This window comes from Erythranthe guttata, chromosome 9 (genome assembly GCF_056151865.1).
Source record: "Erythranthe guttata isolate IM_541 chromosome 9, IM_541, whole genome shotgun sequence".
NCBI lineage: Eukaryota > Viridiplantae > Streptophyta > Magnoliopsida > Lamiales > Phrymaceae > Erythranthe > Erythranthe guttata.
Genome location: NC_142541.1, coordinates 13131172 through 13151669, shown reverse-complemented (window position 1 = coordinate 13151669; position 20498 = coordinate 13131172). Strand labels below are relative to the sequence as shown.

General features: G+C 35.4%; 3 protein-coding genes and 2 non-coding genes across 5 annotated transcripts; all 5 read right to left on the bottom strand.

Moving 5' to 3' along the window:
- Positions 1 to 1643: 1643 nt before the first annotated feature.
- LOC105974145 (glyoxal oxidase-related protein) lies at positions 1644 to 3585 on the bottom strand. Its single transcript, XM_012999216.2, has one exon. The coding sequence runs from the start codon at positions 3468 to 3470 to the stop codon at positions 1818 to 1820; it is 1653 nt and encodes a 550-aa protein (XP_012854670.1). The 5' UTR covers positions 3471 to 3585; the 3' UTR covers positions 1644 to 1817.
- A 2435-nt stretch (positions 3586 to 6020) lies between these two features.
- LOC105974031 (NAC domain-containing protein 83) lies at positions 6021 to 7217 on the bottom strand. The gene is made up of 3 exons (XM_012999071.2): positions 6875 to 7217; positions 6489 to 6790; positions 6021 to 6378 (listed from the first exon to the last, which is right to left on the bottom strand). The coding sequence occupies exons 1-3, from the start codon at positions 7200 to 7202 to the stop codon at positions 6148 to 6150; spliced, it is 861 nt and encodes a 286-aa protein (XP_012854525.2). The 5' UTR covers positions 7203 to 7217; the 3' UTR covers positions 6021 to 6147.
- Positions 7218 to 15792: 8575 nt separating this feature from the next.
- TRNAQ-UUG (transfer RNA glutamine (anticodon UUG)) lies at positions 15793 to 15864 on the bottom strand. The gene has a single exon. It is a non-coding gene; the product is annotated as a tRNA-Gln (tRNA).
- Positions 15865 to 15939: 75 nt separating this feature from the next.
- On the bottom strand, positions 15940 to 16011 carry TRNAQ-UUG (transfer RNA glutamine (anticodon UUG)). Its single transcript has one exon. It is a non-coding gene; the product is annotated as a tRNA-Gln (tRNA).
- A 185-nt stretch (positions 16012 to 16196) lies between these two features.
- LOC105974151 (small ribosomal subunit protein mS78 (rPPR3a)) lies at positions 16197 to 18928 on the bottom strand. Its single transcript, XM_012999222.2, has 2 exons — positions 17724 to 18928; positions 16197 to 17265 (listed from the first exon to the last, which is right to left on the bottom strand). Exon 1 carries the CDS (start codon positions 18835 to 18837, stop codon positions 17752 to 17754), a length of 1086 nt encoding a protein of 361 aa, XP_012854676.2. The 5' UTR covers positions 18838 to 18928; the 3' UTR covers positions 16197 to 17265; positions 17724 to 17751.
- Between the last annotated feature and the right edge of the window lie 1570 nt (positions 18929 to 20498).

The window sequence follows — 20498 nt, the reverse complement described above, 5'->3', positions numbered from 1 at the left end:
ATGCAAAATATATCATTTGCCCCAGATGTATAGAAAAACATCAAATGCCCCCTATCTTTTTTACGGTTAGTGGTCAAACATTTAACGGCAGTGGCAAGTCTAGGAATGTGATACAGGGTGGGCTTAAATTTTCGGGCCCTGGAAAAAAATTAGGACTTTTTTGTGACAAAATCAAAAAATAGGAAAAAAAAAAAGAGAGAAGAAAATAAAGGGTTTTTTTTGCATAATTTTGAATTTTGGATGGACTAATTAATAATAATTAGGGTTTTTTCGAATTGGGTTGGTTATTTAATAAATATTGGGTGGACTTAATAAATATATAAATAATATGGGAATTTTTTTATAATTTAAGTGTGGGCTTGAGTCCACCCTCCCAAAGGAGTGGACTAGCCCATGTTTAACGGTGTTACTTTCTTTACGGTCAATGGTCCTTAATGTTTTTCTAGGTTGTTTCACTTTCTAGGACTGTTGACGATTTTTGCCAACGTTCAAATAAGGTTTTTCCTTTTTCTTGATTTTAGGGGTTCTCAGTTTTCTTTTTTTGGGAGTTTTGCGATTAGAATATGAAAAGCTTTGTTTTAATTTTTCGATTCGTTCAAATTAGGGTTTCATTACAATTTTAGAGTTTCTTTTAGATTTTAGGGATTTTAAGTCTTCTTTTTTATGGGTTTTTGCATTCATAATCTGCAAAGTTTCATTGTAATTGATTCGACTTTTCAGTTTTTTTAAGCATAAACGAAAGAAAAAAGGTTTGAAAAGAGTTAAAAAATACTGAATAAAGTGGGGAAAAAAACTGAAAAGAGTGAAAATTATGATGAAAAATGGCCAAAACTAATGGAATATTTTCGTTAGAAAACCAACAACTCCTTGCAAGAGTCGGTCAAAAGGTTTAACTAACAAAATTAGCAAAACAGTTAACATGTTTGATATTTTTTATACATCAGAGGGATAAATAATATATTTTGCATAGAGCATCTGCAGTGGCCTTTCTAAAGGCACTGTTAGTGTCAAATTTTTACCACTCTTCAAAATTTGGAGAGAGAGTGGTGCTGCAGTGGTGAAATGTGCCGCTCTTTGTAATTCTCCAAATTTGGAGAATTGTTAGATGTCTCGACACAGTTAGCGGTGGTTTAACAATTAACATGCATATGGTGGGACCATGTGTTCCCTTCTCATTTTTTATTATTTTCTTAGTTCTTTTCATTTATATTATATTAAATAGTAATAATAATGCTAATAATAATTAAATAACAAGCTTTATCAATCAGTATATAAAAAATATGATAATTTTAATAAAATTTGTAATATTTTAATGAAAATGAAATCAAGTTTTAAAAATTAATTTATATATATAAAAATAAACAAACTAATTCAAACTCATAACATAATTAAACATTATAAAATATCTTGGATAAAGAAAAACATTATAAAATATTAGATAAGATAGCATGATTTAAAATTTAAAATAATCAAGAGTTATATACGATTTATTAATTAGAATATATAAATTTCGATTTTTTTAATGTTAATAATGAATATTTTATTATAATTTAATATTTAGAGAGCTATTTTAGAGAGTACCAAAAATGTACGATTGGAGTAAAAAATAATTTAGAGAGCCCAATTGTGGATGTTCATAGCAGTAGAAGTGAAAAATGAATTTTATCCTTTAAAATATGAACCGATGATACATTGCTATGAGATATAATTACAAATTACAAATTACAAAATTAAGATAATCACATATTATGAAGCTGCTCCTATATATATATTAATATTTTATTTTGTAAATAAATTGGGAAGGGTTTACCAGATTATTACTGAATCTTAATCCACGCACCAGAACTCGGAATCCCAGAGTGCACCAAAAACAACAAATAGTACCCCGGCGGCGCAATCTCCGCCGTCGACGGCCCAAAAGCCGCAACCTCATAGACATCGCCGCCGATATACGCAGCCTCATCCCACCGGAGCACCACCATCCTCTGATTCATCGAAAATGAATGCGTATTAAACGGCGGCGCCACTATCCTAACCGAAACCTCGCTCATTCTCCTAAATTCCGGCACCCTAAACCTAACCAAAAACGGCGCCGTATAGCCGAGCGTCTCCTCAATTTCAACTATCCTCGGCCGCAATCGATCGTAATGCGGCGACAAATAAGGCGGCGAGAACGATTCCAGACTCAAATCAGTCGGAAAATCAACCCCGCTGAAGTTGTAATATATATGCGGATTGCCGCCTCCGACGAAAACTCTACCGTCGGGGATCAGGACGGCGGTGGAGTGGTACATCCGCGGCCGTCCTGAGGCGGCCATGACCGAGAACCGGTTTCCAGATCCGCCGTCGGGTCGGTAAATCACCGGCCTGGTGACCGGATTCCTCCCGGCCTCCCACCCCGCCGCGCCGGAGCCCGCCCCATTGATAATGATCACATCCCCATTGGGGAGGAGCACCATGTCTCCCATGACACGTGGCATAGGCATAGCTTCCATTTTCCAGGCCGGGTGTCGGTCGGAGATCCTCAGGCGGCCGCAGGTGGAGCTTGCTCGGAGAAACGTACCCTGGTCCGCCTGCTCGTACGCGTTGTTTTTCGCCCCACCACAAATTAAAACCTCGACTCTAACCGGAGTGACGTTTTCGTCAATTGGAAGCAGAACCGACGACCCCGAGCTCGGGTAGTTTCTAGAATCGCCTCCATGTATGGCCGGAAACTCCCTCACTACACGGTGCCGTTTATAATCTAAAACGATCGATCTCGTATTAGCGAACACAAACAAGTTCCCATCCGGTAATAAGTGAAGAAACGGATACAAATTGTTCTCCGATCCATCTCTAGCTTCTTTGAGAAACCGTAGCCTAATCGAGCCATCCCCATAATTTCTAGGGTAAAATTCGTAATTAAACTGTGCTCGACCACCAACTATTATGATCCGCCCGTCAGGTAGTATCTGATTCGTGGCGTACCACCTGCGCCGGGAAAGACTGTCTGGAAACTCGTTCCAGTCGCAGTTTTTCCGAGCGCAGGGCGCCAGAGTGCGTGTAACATGATCGCCGTCGTTGAATCCTCCAGTCTGGACGAGGGTCCCGTCTGGAAGGACCGTACCGGACGAGCACCAAGTGTCGGTTAGGATCGTTAAGGGTCGAAAAGAATTTGACCCGATATCGTACATAATGGAATGGGCGGTGCAGTCTCGTACGAGAACCTCATCGTTCGGGTCGGACCTGCACCGCCCGTCCGGTAGAGAGAGGTTCGACGGGCCGAAATCGGTTCGGTCGAAGATCACGAGTTTGTTGTTCTTGAGGAGTTGCATGTGCATGGCCGAAATGCCGATGCTTTCGTGTAATAGCCGCCATTCGCCTTGGAGGCTGCCTTGTGAAGCTAGGGCTAATTTGGATGTTGAAGGAGATAAATGGATGGTGAATAAGAGTGAGAGGAGAAAGGGTGTGACAACTTTAATAGTGTACATTTATTTAAATTTATGGGTAAGATTTAGGAGCAAAAAATTGCAGTTAGAGACAATATTTTGGTTTAGTACTTTGGTTTTGATTAGATTAAAATTCAATCTATTTTTATTTGAAAATGTTTTCAATTGATTATAGTATATGATCATGTTTTTATATGTGTATGTATATCTTCATTTCAAGGAATTAAAAAACATGCAAACTTTAGATGAAGTCAAGGAATTAAGCTTCGAACAAGGCATGCCTCCATTAATACATGGAAAATATAAAGAAGGTGACACTATGAATTCCCACAAGTATAAAGTTTCCGGTCAAGAAGCATGGATTAAATTAGTCCTTTTATATTGTTTCTTTAATTTCTATATATACATATATGGTTTCCGGTTTCCAATTGGATTTGACGAGTTCAAGCTCGAGCTCAGCCAATAAAAATAAATACAATAGCTCAGCTCATTTTTTCCTTTTTTTTTATAATATTAATATTGTATATTTTATCATTATAAATTATTTATATCACTTTTAAAATAATAAATAATAAAATTGATTTTTTAATGTATATTTATTTAATATTATTTTTATATTTGTTATTATTATTTATATAAAAAATATATATATAAAAGCTCGCGAGCTCATAAACAGCTAAAAGTGAGATCGAGGGTTTTTTTTTTTTTTTTTCTAAAAGATTTTGCAAAGACTGCCTCCATATGCCAAATTCCTGAAAATAAGATCTACTTATATCACTCCAAAATAAATAAATAAACCTCTATATAATAGGCACATTTTTTTCTCTCCAAAGAAAATGTGTTCTTGTATGAAACTATAATTAAATATTTTAATTAATTATTTGAATTTTATATTTAATTACATAAATTGATATAGTTTTCTTATCAATTTAACTTAAATCCTAGCTTATGTTATCTCAGTTATTTATAATATTTCATCTTATTATGATGCATTATTTTATGTTATTCATCTATTTACAGCACACCTATAACCCATAATTTACGAGTCTGACCCTAAAATTCTATTTGGGATCCAATAGTGATGCTCTAATGCAGTTCAATACATCATAAATGGGAAGATTACAATTTTCATCCCTAAAGTTTGCACTTATTTTATATTTGGTCCCTCATGTTCATAGAAAATACATTTGATCCCTCATGTTTCAATAATTTTACATATTTGGTCATTTTCGTCAATTTAACATTAGTTTGTTAGTTAATTCAGTCATTGAAACACGCTTGATTCCGTTAGTACTAACATAAAATTGACTGGAAGGACTAAAAATGTTGATTTTTTGAAACATGAGGGACCAAATGTGTTTTTTATAAATATGGAGGACCAAGTATGAAATCGGTGCAAACTTGAGAGATGAAAGCTGTACTTTTTATTTTTATTTTACAAAAGCAACCCAATTTTACATGGGTAGACTCTGTTCTTGTGCAATAGCCCATAAACTACACGAGAGATATAAATTGCACTGGCCGCATGTTATGTGCGACGAGTTCGGTCCAGAATTTGCTGTCAAAATGTCACATAGATAATCTGAGTTTTACCAATTGTTACCAAGAACAGTAAAATTAGTTGCCACTTTAATTTACAAAAATGACACAGACATAATTAAACTTAAAAGTTTTACGGCTGCCGAACTTTTTTTTGTGGAATCACTTTTTGAGTAACTTAAAGAAAGTAAATTTTAAGAACGGCGCGTGCATGTGAAGATGTTCTCTCTCTCTCTCTTAATTTGTACATGCTCTCTTCTCAAAAGAGATTTTCATCTTTAACAAAAAGCATATGCTTTGCTTGCTGCTTATACAACCTATTTTCTTACTATTTAATTTCATCAAAATCTAATCCTTTTTTGTTGGTAAAGTCAACAGATTCATTAGAAGCATTGGGTTCTGCACACTTTCTTTTTGGTACAAAGTTGACTTATATGTTCTTCCAGCCAATTTTAGAGTTAAAATAGTCAACATCGGTCAAACGGGTTAAACAATCGGTCAACCGGGTAAAATAGAGAGTCTTTTCGGTTATTTCTATGCTACACCCGGTGAAGGTTATATTGTGATTTTTTACCGTTGATCTACACACACCAATATGGGTGTGTGTGTGTGTGTGTTTGTGTGTATATTAATAGTACAGATTTACCCGGTGTATTTCATCCCGGTGTAGCATAGTATAAACCAGTCTTTTCACATATTTTTTTGGTAATGTCATCAATTTTCATCTTAAAATTCGACGATTGTGTAACGGTGTAACGAAACTATCTAGGTGCGTCGAGTTATTTTTTTTAATCGTAAAAAATCGAGGATAGCGTCCGGTAATTTTACTATCCAAGAAGGGGTCCACGTGAAATCAACCCTAATATTATTTTTTTTCTTTGCATATTTATTTTCCTCGTTTTAAATCCTTCATCCATTAATCGCAGACCCGAATACGCAGATGATAAGATTATTTTTTAATTAATAGTAATTGATGTTTTTAGCAATTCGATATAACACCCATATAACACAGTGGATGTTATGCGATTAACTCGAAACAAATAAGGCGCGATATGAGGAAAACAAATTAATTTTCATTTATTATGATGGTGCGCGCGAATACAATCAATTTAAATTTCGGTTTCGACTACGTACTTAATTAAAACGGCTCATTCAATATAACTAAAATACAATTCGGAGATTAAATATCAGGGGCACTATTCATTTCGCTGGCGTCGCTACTCGAAGAAACCTCACTGAACATACTGGAATCCGAATCCAACGAAGAAGACGAAGAACCACAAGAAGCAGAATCAGCATCACTCGTAATAAAATGATCATAATTCCTACGCCAACCAATACTATCACCGCCACTCTTTTTCTTGAAATGCACGTGGCACAAAACCCACGTTCCTATCTGAACCAAACAACCCTGCAAAAATAAAAAAAACATTAATCAGCTACTGCAATTCCAAGTAAAAAAGTGATATATTTTCCGGTTGCGGCATTTAGTCAAACAGTTGACGCGCATTCATTCGTTACCTGAGAATGCCTTTTCCGATGCTGTGTGTTAGAAACTGTGCTTCTCGAAAGGGCAATGCAGTATAAATCCATGAACCAATCTGTTCTTGCGGCGGAGGGATGCTTCCCCTCGTAGAAAACTAAGGTTTTTTTGACCCCAACAATCGGCATTATCCTTTTCGAGCAGCAACCTATTTGTTTGTCCGAACCGGCGACGATCTTCCAATAACCAGCACGAGTTGGTCTGCCGATTCTGTTAAAAATCACACTCCGATGGTTGGTTTTCGTGTTGCTAAAGAAGTACCTTCCCTCTTCTGAATCACCTGTAATTAATATTACATATAATTTAATTAATTCCGATTGATGATGATTTCAAGAATTGGGGTTTTGTAAGAAAACAAACAAACCTGGTAGCTCGGATGGATGAGGGAAGGTGAAAACGTTGTCGATTTCAGGGATGACGTAAGCGGGAAGACGGCGGGAGAAAACCTTGCGGGCCAAGTATTGGAAGACGATCTCTTCGTCTGTTGGCTGGAATACGAAACCGGGAGGCAGTTTCTTGCTCTCGTTTTCTCCATTGTCTGATCTCATCATCTTCATCAGCTTCTCCATTTTTGGTTTCCTAGGAACTAACGGAAGAGAGAGAAAGTGTAGAGAGAGAGAGAGAGAGAGAGTCAGAGAGAGAGAGTGAGGGGCTGTTGACTCTTGCATGGAGGGGGCTTTTTGTAGAGACATTTGCTCAACTTTTTTTTTTCTTTTTCTTTTTTTTTTCTTATTCCCTTTTTTCTTTTTTTCTTTCTTCAAGTAATGTGCTTTTTTTTTTTTTTTGAAATTATGGCAATCTCATGAGATAATGTCAGATTACGAAACAACTTTTTATGTTTGCGTATGTAGACGCATAAAATTAATTAATTGGTTAATTAAATTAGCCAATTAAATTGTGTCTAAATTAAATTATAATTTATCTTACAAAATAAGTTATGGAGATAATTATCAATTAATTATTGGCCAATAGGATTATTTCTTCTCTTCCAAGTTATAAGAGATAAATATCAATTTAAATAGAGCCAATCAAATCGCGTCACGTCATCAAATAGACTTTAAGTAGGACTCTTATTCTACCACTATAAATAGGGACCCTCTCTACACAATTCAAAAGACAACCCAAGAAGAATAAAAACCGTAGGAGAAAATTCTCTCTACAATATTCAAGTCGTTCTTCATCAAATTCAAGGCGTTCTTCATCAAATCGAAGGAGTTCATCAAATCGAAGGTGTTCTTCATCAAATCAAGGCGTTAAAGCGTTTAATTCGAGATTACGGTGCTAAACCCTCGAATTAACGTTATTAACATCAAATCAAGATCGAAGGAAGATTGAAGGGCCAAATCCATCAAGAACTCCAAGATCTTCAAGTCAAAATCCGTCAAAGTTCAGCATTCGATCCGAGATTCAAGTCGCAAGACCCTCGGAAGACGTTATTCAAATCCAAATCAAATCCGGAGAAGATCAAGTCAACGACTCGTCTCCGAAATTCAAAGTCAATCATATATTTTTCTTGAGAGAATAATCAGAGGATTAAATTAGAGTTTGTAACCCGCAATATTTTATTTTAATTCAATAAATTATCTTTGTGCAAGTATTTTCTTGTTTGTTAAATTCGCAGATAAGAATTTGTTGCTACAAATTTTGGCACGCCCAGTGGGACATCTCTACCTCTCATCTCTTCTCTCTCTCGAAGATCCTCGAAGTGTTGCAGCTGCAAGCGTCCTCCGAGACTAACTCGACGCCTCAAACCATTCAGAAAGGCTTACCACCTCTTGTCAACACAAGCGCAGACGTGGAAGGTTCAAAACGAAAGATTTCACAGCCCACGCCTCGTTCAACATCAAGCTACTCAGAGGTGGCATCCGTCATGACAACAAACGCTACAACCATGGAGGAGCAAATTGCAAGTTTGACAAAGGCAATTGAGGGACTCACAAAGCATGTTCAACAACGAGATTCTCAAATTGCCGAGTTGATCAACAAGATGGACAAAGCCGATGCTAGTCAAGCTGTTGAGAATCAGATAGAGGTTCAAGACGAAGTCGAGACATCCACAAAGCAAAAACCAGTTGAAAACGAGAAGGCTCCAGCTCAAGAACTTCAAGTTTCTCCAGAAGGGATGATTCATGTAGATCAAGTGATGACGCTGATCAGTGGAACCATCAAAGACAAGTTGGAAGGAAGCTCGAAGTCTCCATCAACCTATGTCAAGCCATACACGCAAAGGATTGATGATCTAAGGATGCCAATGGGCTATATACCTCCAAAGTTTCAACAATTTGACGGCAAAGGCAACCCCAAGCAACATGTGGCACACTTCGTCGAGACTTGCAATGATGCCGGGACGTACGGAGATCACCTCGTCAAGCAATTCGTCCGATCGCTCAAAGACAACGCGTTTGATTGGTACATCGATTTGGGGGCAAACTCCATTGATAGTTGGAAGCACTTGGAGGAAGAATTTCTCAACCGCTTTTACAGCACTCGAAGAACAGTCAGCATGATTGAGCTCACCAATTCCCGCCAATGGAAGAAGGAACCTGTCATCCACTATATCAACCGTTGGAGAAATTTGAGTCTTAATTGCAAGGATCGACTGCCCAAGACATCAGCTATTGAACTGTGCATCCAAGGAATGCAATGGGGACTCCGATATATCCTTCAAGGAATTCAACCTAAAAGTTTTGAAGAGTTGGCCACTCGAGCACATGATATGGAATTGAACATAACTGCAAATGAAGTCGAAAAACCTTCATTCCAAAAGTCGTATCAGCTCAAAGAAGAACATGTTGAAGAAGAACTAGAAGATCATGAGGATGGGGGCAAGTCTTTTGAAGAAACAACATCCTATGCAATATGACAAGTCAAATCAAACGAAGCACTCCTTGACACGAGTCTAAAAGGTCTACATGTCCAAATCAAATGAAGCACTCCTTGACACGAGTTTAAAAGGTCTACATGTCCAAATCAAATGAAATACTCCTTGACACGAGTTTAAAAGGTCTACATGTCCAAATCAAACGAAGCACTCCTTGACACGAGTTTAAAAGGTCTACATGTCGGAATCAAATGAAATACTCCTTGACACGAGTTTAAAAGGTCTACATGTCCAAATTAAGTGAAGTACTCCTTGAAACGAGTTTAAAAGGTCTACATGTCCAAATCAAACAAAGTACTCCTTGACACGAGTTTAAAAGGTCTACATGTCCAAATCAAACGAAGTACTCATTGACACGAGTTTAAAAGGTCTAGCTACATGCCCAAATCAAACAAAGTAGTCATTGACACGAGTTTAAAAGGTCTACATGTCCAAAACAAACGAAGTACTCCTTGACACGAGTTTAAAATGTCAACATATCCAAATCAAACCAAGGCTCCTTGATACGAGTATAAACTATCTATATATCCAAATCAAGTCAAGGCTCCTTGATACGAGCATAAACTATCTACATATTCAAATCAAGTCAAGGCTCCTTGATACGATCATAAACTATCTATATATCTAAATCAAGTCAAGGCTCCTTGATACGAGTATAAACTATCTATACATATCAAGTCAAGGCTCCTTGATACGAGCATAAACTATCTATATATCCAAATCAAGTCAAGGCTCCTCGATACGAGCATAAACTATCTATATATCGAAATCAAGTCAAGGCTCCTTGATACGAGCATAAACTATCTACAAATTCAAGTCAAATGCTCCTTCAGTACGAGCTTAAACTGCAAATATTTCTCCTTGTCCACATGAGTATACACTGTGCACGACATCCCTTAAAATGATATATTTTGAACTACGTTATGACTTGATCCCTTTATAGGGTACGTAGGCAACTTAGAATCTCTCTAAGTTCAGTCATAATTTCAAAAGATATATGTTATTTGCTAGATCAAGCTGCAATCGAAGTTGAGCAATTATCGAGACTCATCCACTCCAAGATGCATTGTCCGTGAACAAGTCTCGAGGGGGCATTTGTAGACGCATAAAATTAATTAATTGGTTAATTAAATTAGCCAATTAAATTGTGTCTAAATTAAATTATAATTTATCTTACAAAATAAGTTATGGAGATAATTATCAATTAATTATTGGCCAATAGGATTATTTCTTCTCTTCCAAGTTATAAGAGATAAATATCAATTTAAATAGAGCCAATCAAATCGCGCCACGTCATCAAATAGACTTTAAGTAGGACTCTTATTCTACCACTATAAATAGGGACCCTCTCTACACAATTCAAAAGACAACCCAAGAAGAATAAAAACCGTAGGAGAAAATTCTCTCTACAATATTCAAGTCGTTCTTCATCAAATTCAAGGCGTTCTTCATCAAATCGAAGGAGTTCATCAAATCGAAGGTGTTCTTCATCAAATCAAGGCGTTAAAGCGTTTAATTCGAGATTACGGTGCTAAACCCTCGAATTAACGTTATTAACATCAAATCAAGATCGAAGGAAGATTGAAGGGCCAAATCCATCAAGAACTCCAAGATCTTCAAGTCAAAATCCGTCAAAGTTCAGCATTCGATCCGAGATTCAAGTCGCAAGACCCTCGGAAGACGTTATTCAAATCCAAATCAAATCCGGAGAAGATCAAGTCAACGACTCGTCTCCGAAATTCAAAGTCAATCATATATTTTTCTTGAGAGAATAATCAGAGGATTAAATTAGAGTTTGTAACCCGCAATATTTTATTTTAATTCAATAAATTATCTTTGTGCAAGTATTTTCTTGTTTGTTAAATTCGCAGATAAGAATTTGTTGCTACAGCGTAATTACAATCACCATCGACTATGAATCGTCTTGCTCGTCCACCCTTGCACGTCAAATTTAGTGGAATGTTCTAGATTATGTGGAATATTTTCCAGTTTGTATCCGTTTTATCCCATTCGAGCTCTACGTTTTGAAACAAGATGATTATAATATATATGTGTCTCTTGGCTTGTAAAAATAAGATTGTGGTGCATCTGAAACTGCATTTGTTGCATAAACGAGTACAAATTGGAGAACATTCTACGAAATCTAGAAGATTCATAGTTGAGGTGAGGTTGTAATTATCCTACGGAAGCTAGAAGATTCTAGATTCCGTGGAATGTTCTCTAGTTTGTACTCGTTTTGTGCAAAAATGTTGTTTCTGATGCAACACAATATGATATTTACAAGTAAAAAAACACATCTTATGATCATCTTGCTTCAAAATGTGGAGCTCGAGTTGGATAAAACAGGTACAAAATTGAGAATATTCCATATAATCTAGAAGATTCCATTAAATTTGACACCGCATGAGTGGACGTATAAGAAGATTTAAAAGTGAGGGATGAATATAATTACTCAAACATGAAGGGGTTTTTCGTAATTTCACCATACCTCAGGGTGATTGTAATTTACCCTACATACAAATAAAATTGGGTTAATGTCACTTATTTCCCTTGTACTAAATGATAGAAACCTTCACTTATCTCCCTTCTACATACTATAAAATTTTCCAACTGTCCCTCTAAATTATATGTTATACCAATTATATCCTTCTTCTTGGTTTTTTTTAGAAAAGTCTTCCTCTTTTCAATTTTATAAAAAAAAAATCTAGTAATTATAATTTATACTCATTTTGATTTCTATGGTTTAACTTTTGCTCGTCTTTTATGTTTTAATTTATACTAATTTTCGAAATTATGTAATTGGTAACCATTATATAATTGTGAAGGTAACTTAGGGGTAAGTTAGTCACTTTTGTCAAATTGTGGGGATTAAATGCATATCTTAAAAAACACAATGGAAAATGTCAATTTTACTATTTCTTGGTGATTAAGAATAGTGCTATATCTTTATATCTTTATGTTTTTCTTTATTTACATTTAATGCCTGGAAGTGTGACCATATTACAGATTGACCATGTGGGCTAGGCCTTAGTTTCCTTTTTCCTCTATTTCCTTTTCTTTTCAATTTATTAATTATTATCATAAAACATAAAGATATAAATTTTAATAAAATAACTAATTAGTCACATTATTTATTGCTATTTTTGTTTTTTCTACTGCGGCTGAAAATATTGTTCTTCAAGTCCTAATTACTAAACAAACACATATTTCAGGATTAATCCCACCTTGCACCCTTGAAATGGAGCCTTTTGGCATTTTGTACTGTTAAAAGATAATAGTAGTTTTTGCACCCTCAAAACACAATAAATCATTCACAATGCACATTGGATTGAATAATAAATGCAATCTCATATTTTTTTGGTGTTTTTTTTTTGGGTGCAAAATAACAAATTAAATTGTTTCAACTTCCAACCTAATTTCGAGCGTAAAAAGTGCGAAAAAATAAACATACACTGGATTATTGAAAAAACTATATATTTTCTTAAAAAAAAAATTATTTTACTAAATTATTCGATTGGTGGATCTTTTATTGTAATTGGAGAAAATATTAGGTTTAAATATTTGGAACAAAATATGATTTTCAGACTACTTGGTAACAAAATAGTAAATGATTTTTTTCGTAATTTTTTTAATACTTTTTTTTTTTAAATATGTGAATGAGATGTATTTTTATTTTGCACTTTATAGTTTCAAAATGATTGATGATGAATAAAAAAAATTAGTTTTACATTTGGCATCCCAAAAAAATACAACTAAAAATATTAAATTATCTTAATTAGCATTAAAAATTCATTTAATGTACAGCGTGCATAATTTATTGTGTTTCGATGTGCGAAGTGTTATTAATTTATTTCGAAAGTGCAAAGTGCCAAATTGATTTATCTCAAGAGTGAAAAGTAGAATTAATCCCATATTTCAAGAAACAATAAGAATTTGTAAAAACAAAACAAAACATAGTGTTAATTAAAGACTGCTTTAATCACATTTTTATTTCCACTTTCTACAAATCAATATATGATAATTAGCATTCCAAGACTATCATTATGACATTTCTTAATAACTACTCAATATAATTAATTTAATTTAATTAGCTTTATTACCAATCACTTTAAAATTATATATGGATATCTGACATCTAAAGCTTACTGTTGCACCCCTTTAATTAGGTGCATATCTTCTTTTTTCTTGGCTTATTTTGAAAAATTTAGGGTTGAAATTGAAAAAGAATAGAAAAGTTTTGTACTTTTTGGAAAAAAGTAGAGGCCCCAAAAGATAAATAAATTTGGAAGAGGGGATTGACTTGAAATGGGATTGGATAGGTGCTTTCCTTCATCGAGAAGATGTTGCTTTTATTTGTTGTTTTATTATTTTTATTTAATTGTCATTAAAATAAAAAATATAAAAAAATAAAAAAATAAAAAAAATAAAAAATAAAAGTCATAAAGTCAGCTCACAAATAAAAAAGAAAAGCAAATCTATTACTATGTAATGAGTTTCAAATAGAGAGTTGCACATTTTGCCCAATGGATTTTACTTCTTTGTTCTGTTTTTTGTGTCTTCAAATTAAGATTTCAGCTCAAACCAAATTTCAAACACTAGATAATATAGAGGCATGGCTAAAACAAACACCGCATATTTTTCACTTTAATGCCATCAACAGAAAAAATAGAAAATAAATAGATAATGATATTAATACCCTTAATAAAATTAATATCACACAAATTTTGTGTGGTATTGATTTTCATTAATGGCAATAATGTCATTACTTATTTATTATCTGTCGATTTTTTATTTTTTATGTTGGTGGTATTGAAGTGAGAAAAAAACGGTATTTCCGCTCCCATAATATAGAGATTGAATTTTTCCAATTTCGATCCATTAACATCATCGTTTCGATTTTATTCGTTTTGAAATATTGTTAGTTTCGTTGTTTGTCCGATATGAATATCTATTGGTGTTACGCTTACACTTTCATGTTTCGGAGTCATTTCTGTAATTTTTCAAAAGTTTCTGGTGCTTTTCTTAAACGAATTCCCATGCAAAATAATTCTAAAACCTATTTCGAATAAAAATACTCACAGCTACCCACGTGTACGTGACTTGAAGAACGAAGCAAGATCTTCTATGTCGCCAATAAAATAGATTTCAAGCCAACGCACTGAGAAGAAGCTTGAGCTCGACTCGTCAGAAAGCTCAAACTCAAAAAACTCGAGTTCAAGTTCGAGCCGCCTGATCGAACCGACTCTAAATATTAGTATTTGTACTTTTCTATGGCTTAGGTAAGAATAATAAGAAGAAACTATTCTTATTCAAGTACAATTTTATTTTTAATTATCATAATCTTGTATGTATTTATTAAGGAGTTAATTGCACATAAACCCATGTGTAATCTTGAATTGCTGAAAAACCTCTTTTGTAAAAAAAATTTAGCAAGACCTCCCCCCACTTATGTTATATTTTACAAAGCACACTGTTCCTTTTTTCGTTTTTTTCTGTTGACTTAGATGAAATGTCAAAATTACCCTGAATTCAAAATAAAACAAAACAGAAATATTCAGCCCAAAAAATAAAAAATTGAATCACTCAAAAAAAGAAAAAAATGAAAACAAAATTCGAAAAGAAAAAAAAAGAGACGATAATGTACATGTGCTTCATCTTCCCTGTCAAACCGACACACCACCCACTCCCTCCCCTCACCTCCACCCCAAACCCGAATCCAAAAACTTTCTATCAAATTCCTCAAATGGTGCATCCACCGCCGCACACGTCGGAGAGCTACAGTCTACCAGCATTTTAAAAGGTTCGCGGCGGTGACAGTGGTGGATATGGACTGGGAGGTGGTTATGGGGGCGGACGTGGTGGCGGTGGGTACCATGGTGACCGTGGCTCTCTTCATGTGATGATTTCCAGTGAGGAAGACACCGGAGATGGTGTGAAGATGGTTGCCGGCTGGAGTGACGTTTGTGGTTTGATTTGTGAAGAAGATGGCTTTTTTGGGAAGGATTTGAATTACAAATTTGGAAATTTTCATTTTGGGGCATATAGAATTTTGGGGTGAATTTATAATTTTAAAAATCTATAATTTAAAGGGTATTTTCGTCTTTGGGGGTCAAAAATACACTCTCAGACGCCTAACCGCCGTGTGTGCAGCATACGATAAGCTGTTCGGGATCTTATTGCCTTTAATTAATTTTTATAGGGAGGTTCTTTCCAAAAGAAAATTAAATTTTCATAGGGAGGTTCTTTCCAAAAAAAAATTAACACGAGTGTTTTTTCAGCAATTCGAAATTACACAGAGGTGGTTTTTGCAAAAAAAACCCCATTTACTAAGTACCATTATTTTCAGTGGTAACCATTAACTACATCATCACATAACATGTCTAAAACTGAAATAAAATAAAAGGTCCTACCGGGAGTCGAACCCAGGTCGCTGGATTCAAAGTCCAGAGTGCTAACCACTACACCATAGAACCTTTGCAATGTTAAATTATTACTGATGTAATATAATCCAACAATAATTCCAAACTAAAAAGTAAAAAGATAAAAAAAGGTCCTACCGGGAGTCGAACCCAGGTCGCTGGATTCAAAGTCCAGAGTGCTAACCACTACACCATAGAACCCAACGGAAAATTGGCTTCAGTACGCTGTAAATCATTAATTTTAATTTCCCCCAAACATGGCTTCAAATCCCTAATCCTTCCTACTGATGTCAATTGAAAACACCCCCTATTAAGTCAGGGGCATCGTGGTAAATTTACATATTGAAAAAAGTATTCACTTGCTCAGCCAGAGGAGAAAATTGTACTTAATCACAATAATTTTCAAAACATTTATTCCACAATTCTGCATATTTTTATTCAATTGTGCATTACAAACTTAACATTAAAACTAACAGAAAGGATGCTGACAATATATGCTTATTGGTCACCAGAAACTAATTTTACGATCACGGTTCCTCATCGTTGGAGTGTGGACCCGCCGAATCCTCACCCGAGGCCAAATTAAACAGACGCCGGTTGGTTTAATTCCAGAAACGCCCTCCACTCTTCGATATTACCGGCCTTTTCCAGATCCAATTTCGGAAGCTCACGCAGCTGAAGAATTTCAAGAATTTCTTCACTCTCCCCCGAAAAGAATAGCCACTCGACGGACGCTTCCCTCCCTTCCGCTGACGGTACTTTCGTGACACTTTGAAGGTTATATAACACGCACTAAATTGGTGAGGCAAGCCGCCATTACGTCTACGATCATAATCGATAATCCCTCAAAGAGCTCCTCATTCGTCTGGCTATCATCGTCGTCGTCTTTGCGGGCTAGCAGGATATTATTAAGTTACCCGATACATGGATCGAGCGGCTATTAGTTTAACAGGCCAGCTGAGAGGGTTTCGCATCGTCAGATGATCTTTCGTTTCGGCTATAATCCACCTCAACTCCAGGCCTCGAGTCCGTTCCTCGTGTACCGCCATCTGATTTCGTGACGTGTTGTCCGGTGTATCGCTTGGCGGTTGGAATCGTCACAGCAAAGAAGCATAATATCAGAACCATAAGAATCATGAAAACGGTAGCTTGCGATCTCAGCCGCCAGTATCTGGCGTGTACTTCGATATCGGTAGTTCGGTACTCATAAATTTACTGGTTCCCGCAATTCCCCTCCTGGTGTCTCGAACCCATGACCAGATAGTCGTGGGTGCAAAGTGGTTATTGACGGGTTAAGTTGTGTTGACGTATGACACTGGCTGGTTACTAACTGCTGCATGACTGAGTTGACAAATCACAACTTGGGCCATTTATCTTCTATAAATTTTGGATAGTGGCTGAAGATGATGGTGACTCGTTCCTTTGAATTCTTCAACGGTTCATTATATCAAATTCCTGCAGTTTCAATGTTTATCAAAGCTTGCAAATAAAATAAGATATAAATTGGTGAATTAATTGTTCAATTGTAATGTTTTCTTGCATTTTCATGGGCTAAATTGCATAATGCACCCCAAAATATGAAGAAAAAAAAAAGAGATTTTTTTTTCTCTTCACAATAATATTAAATTATATCATGAGCGATATTTTTAGAAAAAAAAAATATGGAGATGAGTTTATTTACGAAACTGTTTTTGGTATGAACATATGTGCATTTAGATATTGCATTAGAGACAATCTGCTTTATCCATCCATATATATCAAACCATAGGAATATTATTAATTAGCTATTGCATTGATAACCCAGTTAACATACTCTGATGTGTTTGTGGACACGATTAATTCGTATTTAGTTGTAACTAATTATATATTTTGTATCGAAAACATTAAAAGGAGCTCATGGTTTTACTAATCACCTCTCGGTCGGTGAGAGCTTATCAAATACTAATCCACTCTTGCATCACCAACTTTGAACTGCCCGACCACCTTATCAATCACTTCCTGCATAATCTTGCAGCTCGGAAAATTGATCTTTAAACCAACGGACTTCTCGTACAATTCACGCGCGAAGTCAATATCACCATTGTCGCAAGCAAACGGAATAAGTGTCCTAAATGTGATAAAATCCGGACGACAATTACCGCTCTCTAGTATCTTCCCGTACCATTTCTTCACCTCCTCCATATCGCCTTTGTCCACAAACCCTTTCATCAAATAATTGTAAGTGTATATATTGGGCTTCAACCCCTTTTTCTCAAATCCCTCGAAAACTACCATGGCTTCCGAAAATCTATTTTCGTTCACCATGCCAAGCAATCTTGAATTATAACACCCCAAATCAGGAATTACTTTCTTCTCTTCCATTAAGTTCCATAAATTTTCCGCCTCCGAAAATCTACCGCTTCGATAAAACGCATTCAAGAGTATGTTAAATGTAACAGTATTCAGCTCCACATTGTTTTTATCCATCTCCTTCAACATTGAAATGGACGTATCGAGTGATCCCGTTTTGCAGGAAGCTGTGATAGCGGTGGTGTAGGAGATTAAGTTCGGCTTTATCGATAGTTTTGCGGGTAGTTCTTGGAAAAGCTCGACGGCTTTGTCGAAGCTTGCGGAAGTAAGGCAGGCTGACAAAAGGGCGTTAAAGGAAAGGACGGTGCGTGGACAATTTAATTGGGGCATTTCGTCGAACAGCTGAAGTGCATGGTCCAGCATTTTGGCTTCGCCGTAGAGATAGATGAGGCGGGCGGTAAAGGCTTCATTTTGCGCTTCTGGGTAGAGGTTGTTGTGATCGAGAACATCTCGAACGGAGGAGAAGTGGCCGGATTTCGCGAGGCGGAGGAAGGTGGTCTTATGTATAAAGAGTTGGCCACCGAAGCTGCTGGAATTTGATTTGTACTTTTTGACAAGTTTTTTGGTATTATTGTCTCCGGCGGGTGTTACGACGGCGGTGGCGGTGGCCGTGGGCGTGGATTTCTGCAGAAACAGATGGCGGAGGCGGCGGTAGACAGGAGAAGACGCTTTGCCCATAGCCAGAAACGGTGATACAATTAATACAATCCAAATTAATATAATTGAGATTTATAAAATATTGTATTATTATAGCAAAATATTAATTAATTAATTAGTTAATAATTAATGATTTATAAAACAACCAATCAAGAAATGTAAAATTTAATCACATAACAAAATTATCGGAATAGGATGAATGTTGAATATCTCTCGATCTATCTTGAAGAAATTATTGATTCTTCGACAATGTAGATTGACGAGCAGATAATTGAGAGCAACATGAAAACCGAGAGACAATGAAATTGAAGACGATAATTCAATCATTGTCTCGTTTTGAAAGAAACTCTTCAAACGAAGAAAATAATATTGAAAATTGCGAAACAAGTTCTAGATTTTTATATTGTCTCTCCAACACAACTTGAATAGCTGCAATTGGAGCTCGCATAAAAAGAGTATGATAAAAGTTTCACAAAATTTGTTGTATAATGATTTAATTTGAATCACACAAATTGCAAAACTTGAATTTTGTACGTCTATATAGAATGAACACAATCAGAGTTGAAAAATAAAAGTTGTGGTGAAAATACATAAACTCACGGTCCGACAATAGATTAAGATAGTAAGAAATCAAAATTAAAAATATGAAAATTGCAGAACTTGTCATCGTCTTTCTAATGCAACTTGAATAATTGTAATGGAGTTTGTATATGAAATTTATGACAAAAATAAAACAGATAGTAACAATGCACAATCTTAATGTTGGTTCAATCGCAAAATTAAGACAATATGATCCGATGCGATTTTTATCATGATCTAAGAATACAAAATTTAATGTTGATTATCGACTTTTCTTTTTATTTTTGTACTAAATTTCCTAGTAGATGACGTATATATTTGTACTAAAAGGGGAAATTCATTGCTTGAGGACCCCGATCCCCTGACCCGACGAGTTTGATGGAGAAGTACATGCATCATGTACAAATTGAAGTATACAATTGAAGTGGGATAACTATAATTTGGTATATTATGCCTCCTAGTCAACTTACATTAGTATTCTAGGCCTTTCTCCATAACGAGGGAAAATAAACAAAACAAATTCCCTCTTCTAGTTGATATTATTTGTACTTCATAATTGTAGCCACTTATATATATATATATATATATATATATATATATATATATATATATATATATATATATATATATATATATATATAAAATTAAGAAATGGAATTGTGAAAGTAAATAGAACATAAGGAAATTTCACACATAAAATCGAATGAATAGAGAGATTAGGTGCAAATTTTCCGTAACAAGGTTATGTGTTGCGTACCGAGAAAACGATGGATATCGTATTAGTGGGTTGGGCGTGATGGCCGCTTAAGCTCAATATAATCATGGGGTGATTAAATGCCCAATTTTACCTAAACGTGAATAATTAGTGTCCCTTAATTCGTATACTTATCCCGAAAATGATATAAACTCATGGTTTATATTATGATATATAAAGGAAAGTTTATATATTCTTTTTATCGTTCTTCAGATACGGCGAACGCAACAGTCTAACGACTCAATAGATCGAATTTGTCGCACATAGCAGTAGATTTACACATCTCCTATATATATATATATATAAAGTGAATATAAAAAAATATATATATATGGAGAGAGATGTTGAG